The following is a 21,059-nucleotide window of genomic DNA, read 5'->3' as shown; positions in this document are numbered from 1 at the left end:
TGGTGGCTATCACATTTTTCTCGCCCATCTACATGTCTCGATACCCTAAGTTCATTTCCCGTGAGGACCTTCAGTTCCAACATTACAACAGGGAAGCGGGGCAGCAGCACATTGACCTTCAGCTGGCAGTGCGAGAGGAGCGGGCAATACCGGACAGGTACTGATAAAGGCTCCTGCAGGTCATGGCGGTACGGTATCATTACGCGTCCATGCGCTCGTGCAATGCAACTTTTATGACTTGTCATTGGCTGGCTCCATTGATGGGGGCCACGTTACCGTGGAGGTTACCGATACATACCTATTTGGACCGAGTCTTTGAATGTTCCTCTCTTGTACCTCAACCTATCACTTGTAGCCTTGTGAGGTATCCATGTTTTCCTATAATAGTAATTCTGCACAGATCTATTTTGCCATGCTGGACAATATCTAGAGTTGGTCAATGGAGTAACTGGCTGTGCACTTACTGTCTTTGACCCTTCTGCTTTCTCCAACCATGGCATCATCATGCATTGAATGCAACGTTGGAATTCCTCCGACACGAGGGGTTGGAGACAACCTCGTGCACAACAGACCCTGGCCATCATGGCCTGCCATGATTCTTCAGCTCAGATGCAATCTGATAAGCTTGCCAGACTATCGGATCCAAGCCCCCTGTCGACGCTAGCAGATATCGGAAACGAGGCACAGACACTCCGCTGCAGTCCGTCGGCGCTTCGGTCCAATGCCGACCAACGCATCGATGAGCTGGCAGACATTCTTATCTCAACCGCCAGACTAGATACTTTTACCCCGTATATAAAATCAACATCGATAGTAACTTAATATACTTTCCTGCTTTGTCTGCTGCAGCGAATTGGGACGGGTTACCGTTCTCTTGCATCAAGATGGCTAAACCATTCCCTGTTGATCATAGCTTGACATCCTTCTGGCGGTCGGAACCCGATCCCTTGGATAACTTTCGCTCTACAGAGTCACTTCCAGAAACAAGTGACATCGTTATCATAGGCGCCGGCTATGCTGGAGCTTCGACTGCTTATCACTGTCTCGAGCGCAGCCGACTCGTATCAACAGAACAGCCTTCCATTGTGATCTTAGAAGCACGACAGGCATGCTCGGGGGCTACGGGGCGCAATGGCAAGTACTCATCTGTATCCATATTTAGACTGTTTGTCAAATCTAATGCAGGGCGGACTCTGCCGTGTAGGTGGTCACTTGAAGCCTGATGTATTCAACCGGATTGGTAATCTGGCCAAGGAGTACGGATTAGAGGCGGCGGCTGAAGTCGCTGCGTTTGAGATGGAGCATGTCTCCGTTATTGAAGATCTGGTTAAGAAGGAGAAGATCGATTGCGACTTAGAGGTGAACCGAGTCTGCGATATACAGTTTGACAAAGACCAGCTTGCAAAGGTCAAGGCTGGTTATGATTATCTTGTCTCTCAGGGTGTGGAAACAATCAAGGATGTCGGATACACACCACCTGAAATGGCAGAGACCGTATGTCACATTCTACATACATACATACCTAAGACAGCACGGCTTACATCGCCTAGGTATCCGGTGTAAAGGGGGCCTTGGCTTGCTTCAACCAGCGTACCGCCCGACTTTGGCCGTATAAATTCATTATACATCTCTTGAGGCAAGCTGTGTCAGCGGGAGTAAACCTTCAGACACACACGCCCGTCACGAAGGTGTCTGAAGTCCCGGATGACGAAGGCCGATGGATGGTGACCACTGATCGTGGCTCAATCCGCGCCAAATGGGTCGTCTTTTCTACCAACGCATACACGTCGTCCATTGCACCGGAGTACAAGGACAAGATCATCCCAGTGCGAGGATTCTGCAGTCGCATTGTGGTACCCAATCCACCTCCATCGCCGCTCGAACGCTCGTATATGCTGCGGTTCAATGGCTGGCATTATGACTACCTCATTCCCCGGCCGGATGGAAGCATCATTGTAGGCGGAGCAAAGTCGACCTTCTATTATCAGGACCGAGATAGCTGGTACAACAATACCGACGACAGCCGAACGGTTGAGGCGGCAGTGCGGTATTTCGACAACTATATGCAGAGACACTTCCATGGATGGGAGAACTCGGGAGCATATACAGACCGGGTCTGGTCAGGAAGTATGCATCCCATCTCGCATGCTGTCCCTTTTCTTCAGTATGAAATGTATGGTGCTAACTTGAAATAGTTATGGGCTATAGCACGGATTCGCTACCGCACGTCGGACATGTTCCCAACAAGCCTGGGCAGCTCATAGTTGCCGGCTTCACCGGACATGGAATGCCGCAGGTTTTTCTCTCCACCCGGGGTATCGCACAGTTGATTGTCGAGGGAGTCTCATATGAGCAGACGGGGCTGCCGCGTCTTTTCAAAACGACAACTGAGCGGTTGCAGAGCCAGCGGAACAACATCCTACCCATTCCTGTGGTAGGAAGCAAGCTGTAGAATAATAGTACTGTGGAACCATATTAGCACTGAAGAATCGACGTATCCAGTATGAGTCCTAGACAATATTTAAGCCTATCGTATGGTTAAGGCGAAGTGCAGGAGAAGCATTAAGGGGAATGTCGTATACAGTATACTCTCACCGCCTTCGGCATCTCCTGCGGTCATCGGAGTCTCGCCCACGGGGTTCTGTGATTCTTCCCCATGACTATGGGCTCCTCCACTATGAAGAGGAGTCAATGACACGATGCCCATCTGCATCGAGTGCTCCTATCCGGTCTCTCATTTATACAGCACATATAGTCGCGCTGATGACCGTTCCCTGGGTAAAGGTGTGCGTTTGACGCAATGTCCGCGCTGCCAGCGGTTCGCGGACAAATACGTCGAGCACGATTTCGTTGTGATCTTCATTGATCTCGTCCTTATCAAGCCGCAGGTATGTAAATTGCATGTATGGCTGATAAGCTCGCTGACGACCATCAAGGTGTATCGCCATCTACTTTTCAATCGGCTAGGGGGAGACGACAACCAGTTCGATGTGAGTGCTCGCTATCTACATCCACTTACGACATTGCAGACTGCGACTAACACATACCGTTTGCTTAGCGCTCCATAATCCGTCTTGGGATTCTACTACTTCTATTCGACGTCTACCTGACATGGGCACGGATTGAGAAATCCCCATCACTCGCAACTACCTTTCTTTCGCGCGCGCCTATCATCGTCCAATACCTCTTCTTTCTGAGCCTAAATGCGCTGGCGACTCTCGCCCACCACCTTACTATCCGGCTTCTGGCATCGATCCTTGCTCCAACACCTCGCGGATACACTGGCTCTTCTCAGCATGGCAATGCGACAGAAGCGCCTATCTTCTCCAACCCCTCGACACCCATACTCCCGTCATTCCCATCGCAGACCAACAACAGCCAAACACAGCTCTCGCCTACTCCAGCATCGACACTAAGCCCACCGAAGCTCACCCCACAAGGCTCCTCCAACGATGTAACAACAATAGCCAGCGCTTCAGCCAGTGACATCCACCATCTCCCTCCCACAACGCCCCAAGGATCTTTCACCTCCCTCCCACCACCTCTCCGACGTGCCTCCACCGCCCCAGCCCAAAGCATCAGACCCCTTCCGCCCCCCTCGCCAGCCAGTCCAACCGCCATCAGCACCGCCTTGCTCGTCAGCAGTTGCGCGAAGCTCTTCCCAATCCTCCTCGTCATCTGGGGTCCTGACGGCAGCGGAAATGCGTCCAATGTCTCCGGGTCCAACAACACCTTTCTCAGCGCCGGCAGCCAAACAACCATCATACAACAGACATTGGATGGCAACGGCATCGGCCCTGCAGCGACTCTCACCGCAGCTCATCCGACTGCATCAGGGACTTCTTCCCTACCTGGCTCGTCCTCGCTACTGGAAAGTCTTATCAGGATCATGCCCGAGTCTGTACCTACCAGCTATCTAGCCAGCTTTATTGACCTGCTTGGGCCGCTGCTCTCACTGGGCGCGGCGGACACGCATCTCGTGCTGCTGAGCAATATCGAAGCATTGTATATCCTGCTTGGATGCGGGTATCTGCGCGCGGTGGCACTGGCGGTGGCGGGTTTGGCCGCTCGGTGGACTGTACAGAGGGTAATATTGGGGGCAGTTGGGGTTGGTTAACGTTTCTTATAGAAGAGCATACATACATAGACAGACATAGCATTCTAATATACCATACCACATACTACACGTAATGAGCATCTACAAATCGACTGACCCATACAAAGACAGTGAATAGATACTAAATAGGTATTCAAACCAGACGCATCAAGAAGACAAAAGATATAGTAGCGTAGCTATACAGTAATCCCACATTTTATATCATGGTATCACCTCCCTCCACTTCACTCTCAATCACACCCTAGGCCCCTTATCCGCGCATCCCCTGGTATTCAACTAATTCACCCGCATCCCACCCATCATATCACCCTTAAAACATCTTCCCCTCAGCCAGCCCAGACAATCCCCAAAAACAAGCAAGAAAGGTATCTACTGCGGTACCCTCCCCGGCCGAATATCCGACCTCTTCGGCACAATCAACGGATGCCACTGCGCCAAGAATGTAATAGCTACAAAGCAACACCAGTCAGCCACGTCTTAGTAACCCAATAAAACAGAATAAAAAGGAGGAGAAGGAAAGGAAAATGCAAACATACCCCACATCAAATAACAACAAACGAAAGAAAGCACCAGCGTGCTCCGGAAGACACTACATCCCAACAAATTAGCAAATCCCCATCTACCTACCTCCTTCGATGTATTGAGGAGGACAGAGAAAGATTGTATATGATGAACGCACGTCTGATTCTCCCCCTTAGGACTAAAGATCCACGCCAGGACAGAAGCAACCACCACGAAGATGAGGCCGATGATTAAGCTCCAGCTGTTATTCAAGAATATCACATGTTAGTACATATTTCCATTTAGCAACATCATGTCTTATCCAAGACTGAGGAAGAGCGCATCGATAGATAACCATCCAGTCTATAGACAGGTAGGTGTACACCAAGCTGAAACATACCCGTTCGCCATTTTGTCTTTTCTTGCTCTGATCTATTGAATCGATCGAGTATATGTTCCGCGGAATGAGATGTGTACAGCAGGTCCAGCCTTGCTGTTTCTTGTTCTTCTCTTTCGCTTTTGTTTGTATGTCCCTTCGGTGTGTCTGGGGGAGGGTGTAGGTTGAGGACCGGTGGAGGTAGGTAGTAGGTAGCTAGCTGACTAGCTGGATAGCTGACTTGCTGGTTGGGTGGTGGAATGGCGCGAATGCGGAATTCGAGATTCGCTCGTCTGGGTAGTTCGCTGGAGAAAGGTAGGGTCGCAGTGGCAGGTAAAGGACTGGATTGTCGCGCAGCTAGCTGGTCGGAACGGGGGACGGAGTTACGTGGTTATCGAGAGGGAGGTTATCGGCGGAGCTGCGCCGCTGCTCGGGATTGGTGCCTGAGGCATGATTTATCTTGTGGAGATGGTTCTGGCTGTGCTCCGCAGAAGGGATGTCGATATTGTTATTTTGACTGGCTTTGTTTTGGGCAAATGAATTTAATACTGTGGTTAGGAGAAATAAGAGACTAGGACTATCTGATGTATGCCCTTGCGCAGTATGTATTTACGAGGATTTCTCTAATATGAGGTATCGGGCTGATGGTATAGTAGGCGAATGTCAGTTTGATATGCATCGACTGTATCAGTCTACGATATACACTGCATGGTTTACGCTTCAAGCAGTCAATAACCCACGTATTCACACATCGAGGGATATAGAACAATTTCGCAAGACAAACAAGGTGAATCAACGAGGCTAGTTTCCAATAACAAGCGGCAACAAAACAACACGAGACAATGGCGACAAATTCCAGCAACAACCGATTTACGCGCCCTCACGGCTCTTACGGTAGCTGGCCTGCAGGAAGATGCCAATTAGTCACGATGAAAAAACCACCAGTGAATATTGATCGATCATACCTCTTGCTCAACCTGCAAGCCATCGACAACAGGAGCCAGCTCGCTGAGTATCTCGTAAGACCGCTTGTGGTACTCTAGCTGCGCCGCGATCAAGTCGGCCAGGTTCCGCAGAGGTTCGGGGGTATCGAGAACCTGTAATATCCTGTCAGTCTTTACCATCTTTTTCACACAGACGAACAACGTACATTCTTCATCACGCTAACAGCCTCCTCGGTCTGTCCAACGAACTCATCCTCCGCCTGCTCAATCTCCGCACGAGCCTCCTCGCTCAGGCTGTCCCAGTCACCCCTGACGGCGGCCTTCTTGCTCGCCTTGATCGAGTCGAGCATAAGACGAGCGTTCTCAACGTTCTTACGTGCCTTCGCGGCGAACATCAAGTTCGTGTTAAGAGTGGTGTTCCAGCCAGCCAAGAAGCGGGACTGGATCTGAGCGTCCTGGGCCAGACGAGCCTCGCCCACCTTCTCCGACGCCAAAGCGTACTTCTCCAGCGCAGTGGCCAGGGGGTCCTCGCCATGCGAGCTCTGCGCCAGAGTCTGGGAACCTGCCAGAGAGGCGCGGGCAATAGCGTGGTTGAAGGTCTTGGGCTGCGGCTTGGCCGAGGGAGGGGCAGTCAGGGCAGCCTGAGCCTCAGCGGGAGAGGAGGCCTGGGAAAGGAGCTGAACCTTCTCGCTGATGGTGCGGCCCATGTCGTTGAACGATTCGCGGATGTTGGGCGGGTAGTCATAGGCCTCGTTGGAGTACTGGGAACTGCATGTGATGGGGTCAACATGTTAGCTGATTGAGAGATGAAACGTTACGGGAGAAGATATAACGCACGTCACTTGAAGAAGCTTCTGGTGGACAATCTTCAGGGCATCCACCCGCTTCTCCAGCTCGATGTACTCATCGGGGAGTTGAGTGCGGTCATCGGCCTGACCAAGCTGCTCCTTGATCATCTGCTGAGTGCGCGCAGCAAAGGGCGAGAAGCTCGCGCTGCTCGATAAGACATAGCATGTTAGTATAATGCTCGGTTTGCAGTCTTGGCTGTATGACAGCATCGGAGTGCCGCTGGAAATGCGGACAGTCTCCTAATCGGAGAAATTATTGCGGAGGGGAACAGTTATCTCACCTGAGGTTCTTTCCGAACGCCTGGAACTTATCCATGATGTCGTTGGACACTGAAATTCTTAAGTTTCTGGGATAAGCACGATATATCTAAACTGAATACAAATGCAGGAAGTCTGCAATAGGAGGGTCAGAGAGAAGATGGTGTTGATGTGCAGATCGCGGAGTCGAGGCCACTTTCCGTTCATTGGTGCGACACCGCCTTCGTATCGCTGGTACCGCCACGGTTTCATGCCGGCATGTGCCAGGCACCCAGGCAGCATCGTTATCTCAGCCTGTTATCATGTGGACAGTTCTACTTTACTGCTACATATCTTACTCTTGGACAAACTCTAATGTGCGGACACCACTGGTCACATATCTTGCATTGACTAGGCCCAGAAAAGGCCTGATAAGTATTAAACATGGTCTAAACCCACAATCCACAAACAAACCCAGGAACAAGACCTTAATAACGCGCACAAACCCATGAACAAACAAGAATCCCATTGTCGTTATCGTCGTCGTAATAGCATGGCGTCAACCGCACCAATCGAATCATAGTACAAGTCGTCATCGCAATCAAACTGATATAGTACAGATGAAAAATAGGAGACACCGAAATCGTTAAGGAAAAGCTGAAAGTCGTAAAAATGCTCGCCGAGTCCGCGTTCAGTTACCCGGATTAAGTCAAAGTCGCCATCATCGCTCTCATGAGCCGTGAGCTCGGGCCTATGATCATCTCTTAGAATCCGCACTTCACCGCTTGCGTCGGACAAGGCTCATCCTACCTCTGCGATCCTTTTTCACCTCGAGGATCTCCTCTTCTTCGCCGTCGCCAATAATCTCCGTGTCTCGGATCACCTCCCCACCGCCACGTCGCTCGATTTGCGTGTATTCCCGCAGATCGTCATCACTGTCTCGCGGACGTACAACGATTGCAAGTGGGCCAGACTGAAGCTTAGTGGATTGCGCTCCATCGTCATACCGCTCAATTCTACGCACGGGCGATGACCGACGGCGAGGGCGACCCTGGACAGACACGTTCCGTGTCCGAGAGACTGTCCTGGTTATTTTCGTTTCCTCCAGCTCGGGATGGTGGTGGTGATGATGGTGATGGCGCGACCGCGACCGGTGCCGGGACGGAGATGGCTCGATAAGCAAAGTCTCATGGCTCGTCCGGGGAGTGTAACTCTCCATAGCGATTTTTTCCACTATGCGGTCGCGATGTCTGTCGCGAATGGGTGAGGGTGAAGAGGTATGCTTATAATGTGCTTGGAGACCGTCAGCACCATCGCTCTTTTGATGACAAGCACGTGGGAAACCTACTCTCGGTCATGCGCTTGATCTCACGACTTCGACTGATGACCTCGTCAATCTGCTCCTTGGAAAGAGCAACCTGAATGATGATCATTTTTCCCTGCAGCCACGGTTAGCGTTGGACAAGGCCCAGGCCATGTTCTGTTCCAGCTCGACTTGTATCCATGAAATATACACACCTCTTCCTCATACGGATAGCCAAACTCGCGGATCGCGCTGGTGTGAACCAACTTGCGAGGCATGCGAGTTCTGCCTTTCCGAGGATACGGTTTCTCCACGTCAACTTCCTCTACCATTCTCCCACGATACCGACTCACTGAGCGACGTGGGCGCTCCACAATCCGATCACGCTCACGGAACTCCCGGTACTCTTCATCGCCATAGTAGTCTGGTTCCGCGATACGGATTTCCTCGTAGTAGTCGGGCGAACGAACACGGTGGAAGGAGCCTCGTCTTCGCATCGGTGGGGGACTAGGAGGAGCTCTAGGCGGGTAGTCGCTATAGTAATATTCATCGACCTTGCGTGTTGGGCGGTCGAAAGTGTCCAAGGAAGACTGTCGGCGCAGAAGGCGCGGGCGCGGGGGAGGACTCTCGGCATGGCGGTAGGTGACCAGCGGGCCTGGGGAGTAGGCTATATGGTCATCCTCGTAGAATATTTCAGAGCGACGGGCAGGGGGGCCGTATCGCTCCTGTTCCTTAAGGCGATATTCGAAGCGATCATCCTCTTCGACACGACGGGGGCGCTCGAGTACCGGGGGTCCACGTGAACGGTGACGGTGACGGTGACGCTCACGGTCCCGCGAATAATGGTCCTCGTCGAGAGCCCCAGTAGAGCGACGGTAGTCGCCGTATCGAGACATGTGTGATATGTTTTGGATTGAAGGAGTGGATGACCTGATAGGGAATACTAGAGGGAAAGGAACTGACTGCAAGCGAACCGTGGGTGACGGCAGCGGCTGACTGGGGCGGGCCGTTGATTAAAAATATGGCGGGGCAGCGCAAAGAAAGCAGAACCGTTGATGAGAGATGGATTTGCGACAAGAGCGATGACGTCGGGGCTGTTGCTGGACCGTGTGTGAGAGTAAAATAGTAAACTCCAAGCGATGTAGATCTTCTTGTGTGGTGTAGTGTAGTGTAGTGTAGTGTAGTGTAGTGTAGTGTGTGTTCCAGTTTCTTTCTGGGGTGGGGGAGGGACTGGCTTTTGTATAAAAATGTCTGGTCGCAATGCAGACGAATCTTCTCTCTACTGATAAATACCGTATCTAGTATCTACAATAAAATAAAAAAAACATCATCTATAAAAATGCGAAACAAAACCCCGGCAAATGTGACGTTAGCGGAGATACCGCAAAAAAACCGCCAAATCACCCAAACACAGCCAAAGTCCCTTGTAACTTACGCAGATCAGGCGGGCCCACGTGTATGCGTCTGGTCTCGATTATTCTTAGTAGCCATTCGCCACGGTCTCTCGCCTTCTTTCGTTGCTTCCTCCGGCTGGCTCTCTCGCTTTCTCGCCCTCTTCCTCAGCCCCGATTCTGGTCTGCACCACTCCTCTCCGGGGCGTAGGCAGTGCAGGTCTGCCGGTCCAGCTGTCCTCTAGCAGTGGGTGCGTCATGCATCACGCCGCTGCGGGAGGGAGCAAATCCTACCCGGATGGAGCATCTGCCTCTTTAGCTGCTGGGCCACTAGCCACCCTGCACGACCCCCCGGCTCGATCTCGTGCCCAGATAGTTTCAACAGGGGGAGTTTCACCCTAAGCGCATGCTGCTGGTAGGCCAGAACCGCTTCAGGGGAGCGGTTATTCGACCCAATGACATTTGCCTCCACGTATAGTTGGTAGCCTTGCGATGTCATACTAGTGTGATGGACCGAACACTTCGGAGAATTCCAGCTTGCCCCGACACCACTTACGTCCCTCTGGCTTTCAGATACCACTCCCACCAGTTGAGACCCATATTGGGTCTCACTGGCGATGGGGCGCGATAGTCGATTGGTTCACTGGAGCCTCCGTCCAGTGTGGACTACTGCATTTAGAGATAATAGCCTTCATCACGATAGAGAGGTCAAATAACAAGTCTCTGAGTGGCCTGATGCTCACTCAGATATCCGGAGCGGATTGCAACTGACCAACTGTACATTGACCTGATCGCCCGCCAGCAACACTATTGGAAACTCAATTAAGTTAACTCTCCACTTGTACATGGCTTTCTTACTGCTGGCGAAGCCATTTTGTCCCCGTTTTTACTGATCCACTGCGGGTTTCGAACGATCTCGACCCAAGGTAAGTGACTCGTGAGAAGCTGATGAGTACCTGAGATGATCTGGTATGAATGGACACCCAAACGGAACACAGCGGGGCAACGTGAGGGGAAGAAGACCATGTTCGAGACTAATGTTCTCGGAGATCTCTAAGGAAAATAGGGATCATTGGTTCCTTCAACACAAGGAGGATAAATGGATGCATTCGATTCCCGAAACGGAGAGCAGCCATTAGTGATTGATGTTCTTGCTGGCTGCAGACTCGACGTCAAAAATAAAGCCATGGGGGGCGCGCGATAATGGCAAGCCTAGCAAGGGCTTAGGCCCGCCTAATCTGCACTAATGCGGAGCCAACGAGAACGAGGCCGAAGCCATCTCCAAAAAAACAAATCTAGTCTGGTGCTGCCAACTGTCGCCTGCGCCAAGCCTCCATCCAGGCAAGTCACCTGCACGCCTCCTCAATGGCTATTATCGTCGGGTACTCACCACTCACTGCTCTCTCATTTCTCTCTGTGCTTCTCCATCCTGGAAAGATCGCTTCAGGTCTAGACTGGGCTCAGGGATATGCCCTGACCCCACAGTCTGCAGTGCCTTTGATTTTGATTTGATCGGCCCAATGATGGACACGCTCGACATACTACTATTTCCGTTAATGCTATCAACAAAACCTTGGACAATACATAGTCTCCGAGTCATAATTGCCTTTCTCCTAGGAGATTATGGTCCGCATTGTAAGGACTCAACCGGCTGTCCTTTGTGTCTTTCCCTGTAGTCCAACATTCATAATTGTCATTGGTCGGAAGCGATGTCCCTCCCATGGCTGATGTCCGTTCGTATAGCTATTTTCCGCTTCAAACAAACTTCCTAGGATATACCGGGTGAGTGCATGCCGTTCTTGCATGGTCTTATCCTATTGATACCTTGTGCATGATATCCACCGTCCGTGGGGCTGACAAATGGAGGCATGTCTCAATTGAATGAAAGCTGATTTCAACAGTATGTGCCCATACGAGTTCACATCCAAGTGTTGCATTGTCGCAAACAATCAACACAAGAGCGGTGAGCGTGGGCAGCTGTTCCAGCTGTCTCCTATCATCACAGCCAGAGTAATTCGATGCCACCCCCGGAAGACTTCGGAGTGCAACCCCATCATTCCCTGATACCGCGTTGTCAGAGTGAAAGCGTGAAGTGGAGTTGCCATTATTACCCTTTCTGGTGGCTTAACCTGTGCCATGACTCAGAAAGGTACGTATGCTCTTGCCCACAAATTCGGCCGAGTTACCTATGTGATGCTCTCGGGATTCCTAATACGGGATAACTTGGGTCAATCGGGCTCCTCCAAGGCCTCTGAGCCCAACGTGTGATACTAATAATGAACCTAAACTTGATCGTAACCTGGAAGAAGGAACTCAAGTCTCGAGCCGAGCCTGGCTGCTCTCGGACACACCCGGCTGCTGCGTGTTGCTTGAAGCGGTCAATTGCATTAGCTGTCAAGCATCGTTGTCAAGCTATTCAAGCATTCTTGTCTCAGTCTGTCATGGCCATCAACAGTCTATAGCGATCAGACAATACCTTTTACGACATTTCTCGCGCCGATGACGAGTTGGAAAGAACGGCTTGCCCTCTTTCCTCATCAGTGCCAGATCAAGCCAAATTTGGCTATCACTACCACTCACACTATAATTTGGCAATTGGACTGACGTGTGCACTCACTCAAATTCCTGCTAGATTAATGACAGTTCTGCTTTCCACCTCTAGTCTCGCATACTACGGCTTACATTATCCAATACCACCCCCAAGCTTTCTCGAACAGTCAAGAACAATCACAAAACTTACTTCTATTTCAATCTCTTTCTTATATCCAGGCCTGGTCGCTACTATATTCAGCAGGAGCTTACTGAGCAAATAATAATAGTACTAGTACGACATATATATACTTGATAGCCCGGATACGCTGTCTCCATCATAAGAATAAATTGGACCTTCATAGTAGCACCAACCAATAACGACTGTCCAGCCTAATACAATCACTACCTCGAGACAGAGACAACAAAACCGGGGCTCATCCCTCTCCATCCCTCTTTTCATGCTCAGTAGTATGCTCGTTACGACAAGAGAGAAACATCACCTCTAACTACTAGTACTAATATTTACTCTTGATTCAGTAGTATTGGAAGACATTATATACTATATTAGCAGTAGTACTTAGGAATAAGTGTTACTATGTATGATATCGCATCATACTTTGATTGAACATCGTCCGTCTTAACTCACGAACCTCGATCACATGGCAACTGAACTCATTGATTTAAGTCAGATATATACTATTCAGATTGACCCACTGTCAATTCTGATAATACGTAGAGTAATACAGTTCGAAATATGGAAACCATTCAAGCCGTAACACAATACTATCAGTGGTAAGGATGACCTTGATATAACTGTATTCTGTAGCCGCCACGCCTGCTTCTCGTATCTCTGGTTTCGTTAACAAGGGACCTTCGAGCACCAGCACCGCCAGTACTGCTATCATTTTTGGGCCAGTTTCAAGATCTGCATCACAATTGTTACATATGAAAGCATGCCTGAAAAGAAACATTATATTTAGCGCCTGATCCTAGCATGAATTTCATTTATAAGTATGCAATAGTTCTAAGACAAGGACTGATCATATCTGGCAACAAGACTAAACAGGGATTATATCATGATGGTTGTGCACAGTAGTACGTAGTAATATTATTATTATCATGCATAAGACCGTCACACTAAATACCCTGCATATCAACTTATGACACCACCACCACAGTAACCAAAACAGAGCAACATCAACCAGAAACCTGAAACAAAACAACATACAATCAATATCCATATTCAGCCTTACTACATGTATGTTTCTGGAGCAACAACTTCTTTTTGCTTTTCTAGACTCGGTCTCGAACAAGAGGAGACACGGAAGGTAAAAAATAGAGAGATCACATCTGACCCGACAGTTGACTAGTTGCATGCATATGCACGTGCAGGGCCATGCGAGGAATCAGATCCCGCCAGGTGGTTCCAAAACGGACTTTACCGAACCAGAGCACCATGGAAAAGGGCCTGTCAGCCTGCAGATACAAAGGGGGGAAGGGGACGAGATCATCCTTTTCTGCAGGGGCGGTGCGGATCAGTGGCGCAATGCGTTCGACCGGTCCTGTATGAAATCCAGAGCCCGGTCGAGCCCATGCAGGATGGTGGCGACATTCCTTTTTCTTCTTTTTTTGTTGTTTTTCAAGGTGGATACATCACATATACTTTGTACTCAGGCTGCGTTGGAGGGGTTTCGTGCGACGAACCATCAATGACTGTGACCTTGACAGCGGCAGCTCCGTTGCAGGTCTCGAACGAGGGTGGAGACAGCACAATCCAGATGTCATGCTGTCGTCTGTGACACCTTGATGACCAAGGGAATAAATATGATGTTGCCATGGTTGCTTCAGGGGCCCTTGTCAATAGAAAAATTGATAGATCGTGTGGCTTGACGTTGACTGACAACGTTTCTACTGACTTGTAATTCAGGCTTGCAATCTATTGGCCTGTTCTTGAATGAAACCTTGCCAGCCAGCAACTACTACGAAGTACTCATGCCCGATCCTCGATTGAGAGGTTCAGTACGTCATCTTCCAGGCTTAGAAGTCCCATAGCCCAGCCGGCTTCAGATGGGCGTCTGGCGACGGTAACAAAACGCCTTTCGCCGGGGTTACCCAAGGGTGTCTCTTGAACGGGTGGTGTCCACGTTGATGCCCGTTCGTACTCGGTCGTGTCTTTCCGCTCATACGGAGGTCCACGACCTTGTTTCGCAGCGACTCTCCACGCATTCTCACAACTGTTGGCTATAGATTCGGACGTCTTCCAACCACTCTTTTTGGAGAGACTGCGCAGCCTTGTTATGACCCAATCTCGTTGTGCGGGGTCGGTGTATTGAATTGCTGCGAAGAAGATCGGCACGGTCATCTTGATAAGACAAGATCCGAGTGTCGGGCTCAGACTCCCGGCGTCTAAATGAGATACTTGTGAGTTGTAGATCCCAGCCGCGATTCTTCCAATAGCCTGGGAGTATCCTGCCGTAGTCGGCGCCGCTACCTTTGCAGATACCATCATGGCGGGAGGCATCGATGGATGTAACCGATGTAAGAGAATTCGTCCGGTGAGGTAATATCCCCACAGAACGGCTATAGTATGTGTCCGGTACTGCAGAGCAAGCCCGAAAGGAGACGATATCGGGGTCACACTGTCGGGAGGCAGAGGCATGAAATACGGACCGAGAGCGCTTTCAAATGTGTCGAATGCCATCAACATACTCTCCCACTCAACCTCAGCCTCTTCGTATGAACTATTCCCGACGCTTTCATCATCGTAATGGCCATGGTGAGGAAAATCGACAAAGGCTGGTGGAGGATGTCTTGGTCCGCGGGGCGGAGCCATACCATAGAACGGCGGACCAGCCGCTGGCGCACCGGAAGGAGGCTGCACAGGGCCACCGGCCGACGGTCTTGCTTGCTGTTCCGGCGCCCTCCCTGTGAAACGAGCCATGAACCTAGCCAGTCTGGAATCAGGTCGCCACTGTGATCCCGTAGCCTCTGTTGCTCTCAGCTTCCGCTTTCTGTCCCGAACACCAAAGTCTGCCAGTCGTCCCAGTAAGAGCCACAGGTGATCCGCTGAGCCGTATATAGCATCCAGTCGACCCATTCCGGCGCGCGGGGGACACTGTCCCCATTGAGAGTACGAAATGCTGCTACTGTCAGTCTGATGGTACATAAATGAGAGATTGGGGATGTTACTGACAATAACGGACCGCCACTAATAATGCTCTGCATGACATCCTGCTGCAAATACCACCAATAGAGATCGCACTGGATACGAAAGTTTTCAATGTCTTTCCTAGTGAAATGTCTCTCGGGACGAGAGCTGGCTTGACCATCATCGACCTGTCCGAACTCGTCGTAACTGACAGCCCGGCCAATAAGGCTGCCTATCAAATCTTCGTCGATGTCATGTTCCTTTTCTGCGAAAGGGTCATCTTCTGAACCATAGCTGACTGAATATGAGGGTTCCACTATGGATATAACGGAGGATCCCCTGTGATGTCGCTCAAGCCACACCCTACGCCGCTGAGCACGCAGGCTACGGGTCATACCAGCAAAGTCAATCTCGCGCACCAGCTGAGCCGACCCTGCGACATGACTATTCCACTTGGAGTGATCGGCCCCCATTACTTCGTAGTATCCTAGCAAAAGTGTAGCAGCAAGAGTACTGATCTGCTTGCGCCGCATGGGTAGGCCAACTGCGACACCGACTCTTCTGAGAGCATAATGGTAGTGCTTCAGAGAAACTGTTGGCGGGGCCTGTTGCAGGTAAGCAATATGTAGGCTGCTCAAAGCTAGGATGGCCTGCAGTAATGGCTGATTCTCCAAGGCTTTGAGAGGAAGCGTATAGGTCCAGAGTCCCTGTTGTGCCATTGGGACCGGGGACCCCAACATGGTGGAAGGATCAATTGGATGCCGCTCAAAAACGGATAGAGTTGGCCCGGTCGAATGGATAAAATGCAAGAAAATGCGTGCTGTTTTGGGATTGTTCAATGGAGAGGAGCCATAAGTTGGAGAATAAGAGGTAAGTATGTTAGGCTCATTTAGGTATGTGGTGAAAGTTCGAAGCTGCTGCTGGTCGCGATTAGCGGATGCCATGATAAGGCTGAGCTGATTGTAATCTTGTGCCAAGGACTGCTCATGGCTCTCCTCGTCTGTATCAAGATCGTAATAGTCGTCTTCGCGTTCTTCTTCAACATTTGATAGTACCTGATATGAGGTTGGGGGTGCAAATCTTTCGCCGGGTGCCCGAGAAGATGTTTGCGGATATATTATGCCTGTATCAGTCTGGTACCGCGGCTCTAAGCCAGCTGACCGTTGTTGGTCCAGGAAAGCCAAGGTGTCTGCCGGCTCACGGAGTACTGGATATTCCTGTTGCGACAGAGTATGTGACTGCGGCTGGAACGGTGCTGCGCTTGGCTCCTGATACTCATGAGGCGCCGCGGCTGTGACAGGCTGGGGAGTCTGCTCCAAAGTTGCGGTTGCAACGGGCTTTGGAGCGAGGGCCGGTTGGCCAGACCAGGCTTGTCTTTGCTGGAAGACAGCATTATTGATATCCTCGCTGGGAGGTGGCACATTGAAGGTCTGTGAACTGATGGCTGCCGGTTGCGAGGAGGTACCCGTAATGCCCAATGGATCCTTGAAGACTAGGCGAGGGCCATAGCCCTTGCAATCGCGCTTTGACTTGATACAATTGTTACAAATGGGCTTCTCTTCGCCACATTTTATGCGACGTTGCCGACAAGCTATTAGGGCTGGTAAGCTCGAGTCGCTAAGACACGCTACGCTCACCGAGGAGACTCACTTAGACATCCAGACTTGGTGCGTTTCTTAGGCACTTTCTGAGTAGATCCACTGCCCGAAACCGCCGTCGTGGAGTCTCCCTGCACTTCCGCCGAAGTGTCAGGACCCGGCGCGGCCTTTGGCCCACTGGCAGATGGGTCTTGTAGTGATTTCCGGGTATGGTCGGTTGCTTGCATGGCGGCAGGGACTTGAGCGCAAGTTCGTTTCCATACTCACAAGACAGCAACCGATAGTCTGTAAGGCGCCTAGACTAGGTACCGAGTCAAGGATTCCGATGTGGAGACTCATAGCCTGTGGGTGTAAAGAAGAGCAGCAGCGAATAATGCGTGGGGAGATCCGACGGGGAAGTTCTGCCGCCCAGCCGATGCGTTGTGTGATTGGCTGAAATCCATAGATTGAGCACCTCAGGCAGTAAGGCTGCCCCGCTGGATGGAAGTCAGCACATCTTCATAATGCATTTTGAACAGTTGATATCGAGGGGCAGGTCATTAAGCTGATAATGTCTGTTGTATATGACCATAAGGAGCTGCTTGGTGGTGTCTTCGCCTTCAAACGGATCCATGTTTGGTCCTTATGATCGAATGATCTATGAGTCGCCATGACGGTTCCATCAAATCCTGAGCATCGATCCTAAGGTAGCCACCAAACGAAGATCATGTACAGCAACATAGCCCTTACCTCGAGTTGATTTATAGTCAGAACTGGGAGGCTGAAATTCACCTGACTATCACGACCCCAGATCGCAATACATTCCAAAAAGGGAATGGTGTACTGTAACCACTGTTCTGACCGCCCTTGTCGACACGGCAGAAAGCCGCCCGCTGCCATTGTCCGCCTTTTATTGCCAGAAATTTTTGGGATTTCTCCTCACCGTTCACGCCGATATTTCCGGTCTAGAGCCACCAGATTTTCCTTAGGGAGAGCCGAATCATTGGGAAGAGTTTTGCAGCGAAGGACTTCGTTGAGAACACAATTATGTTCGCCGTCCCAGGCTGGTCCCTCGAGACCTCTGCTCTCAAGCAGCAGCAGGCCGAAGCGTCCCAGAAGCAATCTTCATCCAAGAGCTCAACTGGGGCTAATAGTACCCCCATCAACAACAGGGATAAGAAGCGCAAGCGCGAAGATCATGTCACCAAGGGCAATGTGGATGAGATGTACCGTCGGCATATCGAGGGCCAGAAACCGACCCCCAAGGGCCAGAAGCAGAATGCGAACAACAATGCCGTGAAGGCTGATAAGAAGCCTAAGAAGGGTGGAGATGGCCAGGGAAAGCAGAGCCAGGCGACGAAAGAGCAGCCCAAAGAGAAGCCCGAGACTACTGGGGAGGAAGGAAAGCCCGCCAACAAAAAGCAGAGGAAGAACAAGAACAAGAACAAGGACCAGCAGCAAGAAGCTTCAACTGAGACTCCAGCCGCTGAGTCCCTGCCGGTTGCTCCACCGAAAACAGAAGCCATTCTTACTCCTCTCCAACAAGCTATGCGACAGAAGCTGATCTCATCCCGTTTCCGCCACCTCAACGAGACGCTATACACGACACCGTCTGCCAAGGCCTTTGAGCTTTTTAGCGCGAACCCGGAGCTGTTCGACGAGTACCACGCCGGCTTCTCTCGCCAGGTCAAGGAGTCCTGGCCTTCCAACCCTGTCGATGGCTACATCAAGGCCTTCCGCGGTAGAGGGGCAGTCCGTGGCCCTCCCAAGAAAGGAAAGTTCGACAACAAGCGGAATTCCGCTCTCGCGCTTCCTCGTCGGCCCAACGGGCTGTGCACCATTGCTGACCTTGGCTGTGGTGACGCCCAGCTCGCCCGTGCTCTGTTGCCTTCCGCCCAGAAGCTGAACCTCAAGCTTCTCAGCTACGATCTCCATGCCCCCGAGGGCTCTCCGATCACCAAGGCAGACATCTCCAACCTCCCATTGGCCGACGGCTCTGTCGATGTGACTGTCTTCTGTCTCAGTCTGATGGGCACCAACTGGGTCTCTTTCGTGGAGGAAGCATGGCGGGTCCTGCGCAGTGACGGCAAGGGCGAGTGCTGGGTCAGTGAAGTCAAGAGTCGCTTTGGTAAGGTGCACCGCAAGAAGGCACAGATTGGAGCGAAGAAGCCGCTCAGCAAGTCCGAGAAGAAGAAGCTCAAGAAGAAGGCCGATGATGAAGGCTCAGATGTGGATGACGCAGATATCTATGCTGAAGACGCTCGTCCGGCTGACAATGACGATGAGACGGATATCTCTGCTTTCGTGGAGGTGTTCCGCACGCGAGGCTTCGTTCTGAAGCCCGAGTCAGTTGACAAGTCTAACAAGATGTTTGTGAAGATGGAGTTCGTCAAGGCGGGTGGTGCTCCTACCAAGGGTAAATATGCCTCGACGACAGGCGCGGCTGCTGGTCCTGGAAAGAAGAGGTTCATCGACAGGTCGGCTCTCGCTGACAAAGGGATGACTGCGGAGGAAGAGGCCGCTGTTCTCAAGCCTTGTGTCTACAAGATCCGGTAGATAGCTGTGATCGGAACTTGGGTGTTACAATTACTAGCCATCTGTATATACTATGATATCATCGGCTGCTTGTTTGGTCATTAGAAAAAAGTTGGGTTGCAATTAAAAGAAGGCCGGGGCATTTAAGCATTCAAAGTCATTAGACGAGGTCGTTGTTCTTTTCTATGGATACCAAGACAATTACCAGTTCGGACAGGACGAACTATTGCTGATATACTCGTTGGCCCATTATATCTTCATGCTTAGAGGCCCTCCTCCCTTATTGGTTGCTGCCCAGCTGCGCAACAGCCCGACCCATCTCCTCATCATCGTAAATACGGAAGCCCTTCTCCTTAGTCACGCTAGCGAGCTGAACATTCTTCGCGTCCAGCTTCTCCTCCATGACCTGCTTCAGCGTCTTGAGAACCAGAGTCTCTGCCTCACCCAGCGTCAAGGAACGATGGTATTCATTCTGCAGCTCCGCCTGCGCACCCTCGCTTCCCGACCCGATAGCCTTCGCATCATATCGGTAGAACGTTCCGGACGGCTCCGCGTGGTATCTAAAATGAGCAGAATCGATCAGTACACACTCTCCAAGTAACAATCTCACAGCCCCGCAGGTGAGTAAGCAGGAAAACACCCAACATACAGTTGCGGACCATCCTCATCAATACCAGCAAGCAGCAAGGCGACACCGAAAGGCCGACTCATGACGCTCTCCTCGTCATCTCCCGTCTCTCCGAATCGCAGGGCCAGGTCACAGATGGCCTGGGTGCAGCTCTCGACTCTCAACGGCTCGGCGTAGTGGAAGGCATGGTTCTGGCATTCGACACGGGCGTGCTCGACCAGGGACCGGGCATCTGCCTGCAGACCGGACATGGCACAGCCAATGTGTTGGTCGATCTCAACGATCTTCTCGACGGAGGAGGCCTCGAGGAGGCTGGAGGTGACACGCTTCTCGACACCTAGGATGACACCTTCGGAGGTGGCGACCTAGAACTATGTTAGAAACTTTGAAGGGCATGAGTGTAGTTGATGGTTTGGAGCGGCTTCAGATGTAGTCGGGCAGGAACGGATGCACGTACACCGATCGCTGTTGAGCCCAGCTTGATAGCTTCGAGAGAGTATTCGACCTGGAACAAACGCCCCTCCGGAGAGAAGGTGCTGTTATCGCATGGTTAGACACTGTATGTATTCGCATTGCTATGCAGGAAAGGGGCATCAGAGTCGTACTTGATTCCACGGTCTGTCAAGGAAAGCTGTTAGTTAGATGACCGCATCAGAGGGGGAGGTCTGACGGAGCTTACCGTATTCTGAGCGGGCAATGAACATGTTGGATTATGTGGGAGATGTAATGACAATTAGTGGGATGGAGGCAAGGTAGGGAAGAATGGGGGAGAAAGACGAGAATGGGATGTAGGAGATAGAGGGAGGAGGGTAAAGTTGGCAGCAGCTCTTGGGGAAGCTCGGGCGAAGCTGTTGCGGTTGTCTACGCAAGTCCGGCGAGTGCCTGGCGGAGAGGGCGGTGGCTGCCCCAGGCCGCAGTCAGG

At 51.2% G+C, this 21,059-nt stretch overlaps 6 protein-coding genes across 6 annotated transcripts; 2 read left to right on the top strand and 4 right to left on the bottom strand.

The window, feature by feature from the left end:
• Positions 1-884: 884 nt before the first annotated feature.
• BO79DRAFT_187221 (sterol homeostasis protein ARV1) lies at positions 885-4,117 on the top strand (the record flags this gene model as incomplete). The annotated part of the gene is made up of 7 exons (XM_025680530.1): positions 885-1,148; positions 1,186-1,494; positions 1,551-2,127; positions 2,196-2,434; positions 2,817-2,888; positions 2,937-2,990; positions 3,059-4,117. The coding sequence occupies 7 exons, from the start codon at positions 885-887 to the stop codon at positions 4,115-4,117; spliced, it is 2,574 nt and encodes an 857-aa protein (XP_025543882.1).
• A 171-nt stretch (positions 4,118-4,288) lies between these two features.
• Positions 4,289-5,359, bottom strand: BO79DRAFT_206838 (V-type proton ATPase subunit E). Its single transcript, XM_025682051.1, has 4 exons — positions 5,019-5,359; positions 4,797-4,880; positions 4,654-4,706; positions 4,289-4,566 (listed from the first exon to the last, which is right to left on the bottom strand). Exons 1-4 carry the CDS (start codon positions 5,027-5,029, stop codon positions 4,487-4,489), a joined length of 228 nt encoding a protein of 75 aa, XP_025543881.1. The 5' UTR covers positions 5,030-5,359; the 3' UTR covers positions 4,289-4,486.
• A 337-nt stretch (positions 5,360-5,696) lies between these two features.
• BO79DRAFT_165462 (BAR domain-containing protein) lies at positions 5,697-9,563 on the bottom strand. The gene is made up of 8 exons (XM_025679258.1): positions 8,542-9,563; positions 8,372-8,462; positions 7,834-8,316; positions 7,068-7,116; positions 6,776-6,931; positions 6,145-6,706; positions 5,960-6,091; positions 5,697-5,897 (listed from the first exon to the last, which is right to left on the bottom strand). The coding sequence occupies exons 1-8, from the start codon at positions 9,220-9,222 to the stop codon at positions 5,865-5,867; spliced, it is 2,187 nt and encodes a 728-aa protein (XP_025543880.1). The 5' UTR covers positions 9,223-9,563; the 3' UTR covers positions 5,697-5,864.
• Positions 9,564-13,937: 4,374 nt separating this feature from the next.
• On the bottom strand, positions 13,938-17,222 carry BO79DRAFT_234939 (putative C6 finger domain protein; the record flags this gene model as incomplete). The annotated part of the gene is made up of 3 exons (XM_025684432.1): positions 13,938-15,389; positions 15,443-16,988; positions 17,048-17,222. 3 exons carry the CDS (start codon positions 17,220-17,222, stop codon positions 14,240-14,242), a joined length of 2,871 nt encoding a protein of 956 aa, XP_025543879.1. The 3' UTR covers positions 13,938-14,239.
• Positions 17,223-18,021: 799 nt separating this feature from the next.
• BO79DRAFT_234938 (25S rRNA (adenine645-N1)-methyltransferase) lies at positions 18,022-19,530 on the top strand (the record flags this gene model as incomplete). The annotated part of the gene is made up of 1 exon (XM_025684431.1): positions 18,022-19,530. The coding sequence occupies one exon, from the start codon at positions 18,022-18,024 to the stop codon at positions 19,528-19,530; it is 1,509 nt and encodes a 502-aa protein (XP_025543878.1).
• A 132-nt stretch (positions 19,531-19,662) lies between these two features.
• On the bottom strand, positions 19,663-20,970 carry pup2 (proteasome core particle subunit alpha 5). Its single transcript, XM_025682050.1, has 5 exons — positions 20,817-20,970; positions 20,743-20,755; positions 20,595-20,673; positions 20,159-20,502; positions 19,663-20,069 (listed from the first exon to the last, which is right to left on the bottom strand). The coding sequence occupies exons 1-5, from the start codon at positions 20,839-20,841 to the stop codon at positions 19,790-19,792; spliced, it is 741 nt and encodes a 246-aa protein (XP_025543877.1). The 5' UTR covers positions 20,842-20,970; the 3' UTR covers positions 19,663-19,789.
• Between the last annotated feature and the right edge of the window lie 89 nt (positions 20,971-21,059).

Source organism: Aspergillus costaricaensis, assembly GCF_003184835.1.
Source record: "Aspergillus costaricaensis CBS 115574 unplaced genomic scaffold BO79scaffold_3, whole genome shotgun sequence".
Taxonomy (NCBI): domain Eukaryota; kingdom Fungi; phylum Ascomycota; class Eurotiomycetes; order Eurotiales; family Aspergillaceae; genus Aspergillus; species Aspergillus costaricensis.
Note: the sequence above shows the minus strand (reverse complement) of the source record. Positions and strands in the feature narration are given on the sequence as shown.

What these genes read in the sequence shown, in the direction of transcription:
- BO79DRAFT_206838 (XM_025682051.1), bottom strand. An exon ending in CCTAAGGGGGAGAATCAGAC is followed by an intron (nt 4,707 to 4,796) that starts GTGCGTTCATCA and finishes GTTGGGATGTAG; the next exon opens with TGTCTTCCGGAGCACGCTGG. An exon ending in TTGTTGTTATTTGATGTGGG is followed by an intron (nt 4,567 to 4,653) that starts GTATGTTTGCAT and finishes GTTGCTTTGTAG; the next exon opens with CTATTACATTCTTGGCGCAG.
- pup2 (XM_025682050.1), bottom strand. Translation starts at nt 20,841, where the DNA reads ATGTTCATTGCCCGCTCAGAATACG. An exon ending in TGGGCTCAACAGCGATCGGT is followed by an intron (nt 20,503 to 20,594) that starts GTACGTGCATCC and finishes ACATAGTTCTAG; the next exon opens with GTCGCCACCTCCGAAGGTGT. An exon ending in GATGAGGATGGTCCGCAACT is followed by an intron (nt 20,070 to 20,158) that starts GTATGTTGGGTG and finishes TGCTCATTTTAG; the next exon opens with ATACCACGCGGAGCCGTCCG.
- BO79DRAFT_165462 (XM_025679258.1), bottom strand. Translation starts at nt 9,222, where the DNA reads ATGTCTCGATACGGCGACTACCGTCGCTCTACTGGGGCTCTCGACGAG. An exon ending in GGTGAAAAAGGATCGCAGAG is followed by an intron (nt 7,117 to 7,833) that starts GTAGGATGAGCC and finishes TAAGAATTTCAG; the next exon opens with TGTCCAACGACATCATGGAT. An exon ending in CAGAAGCTTCTTCAAGTGAC is followed by an intron (nt 6,707 to 6,775) that starts GTGCGTTATATC and finishes CATCACATGCAG; the next exon opens with TTCCCAGTACTCCAACGAGG.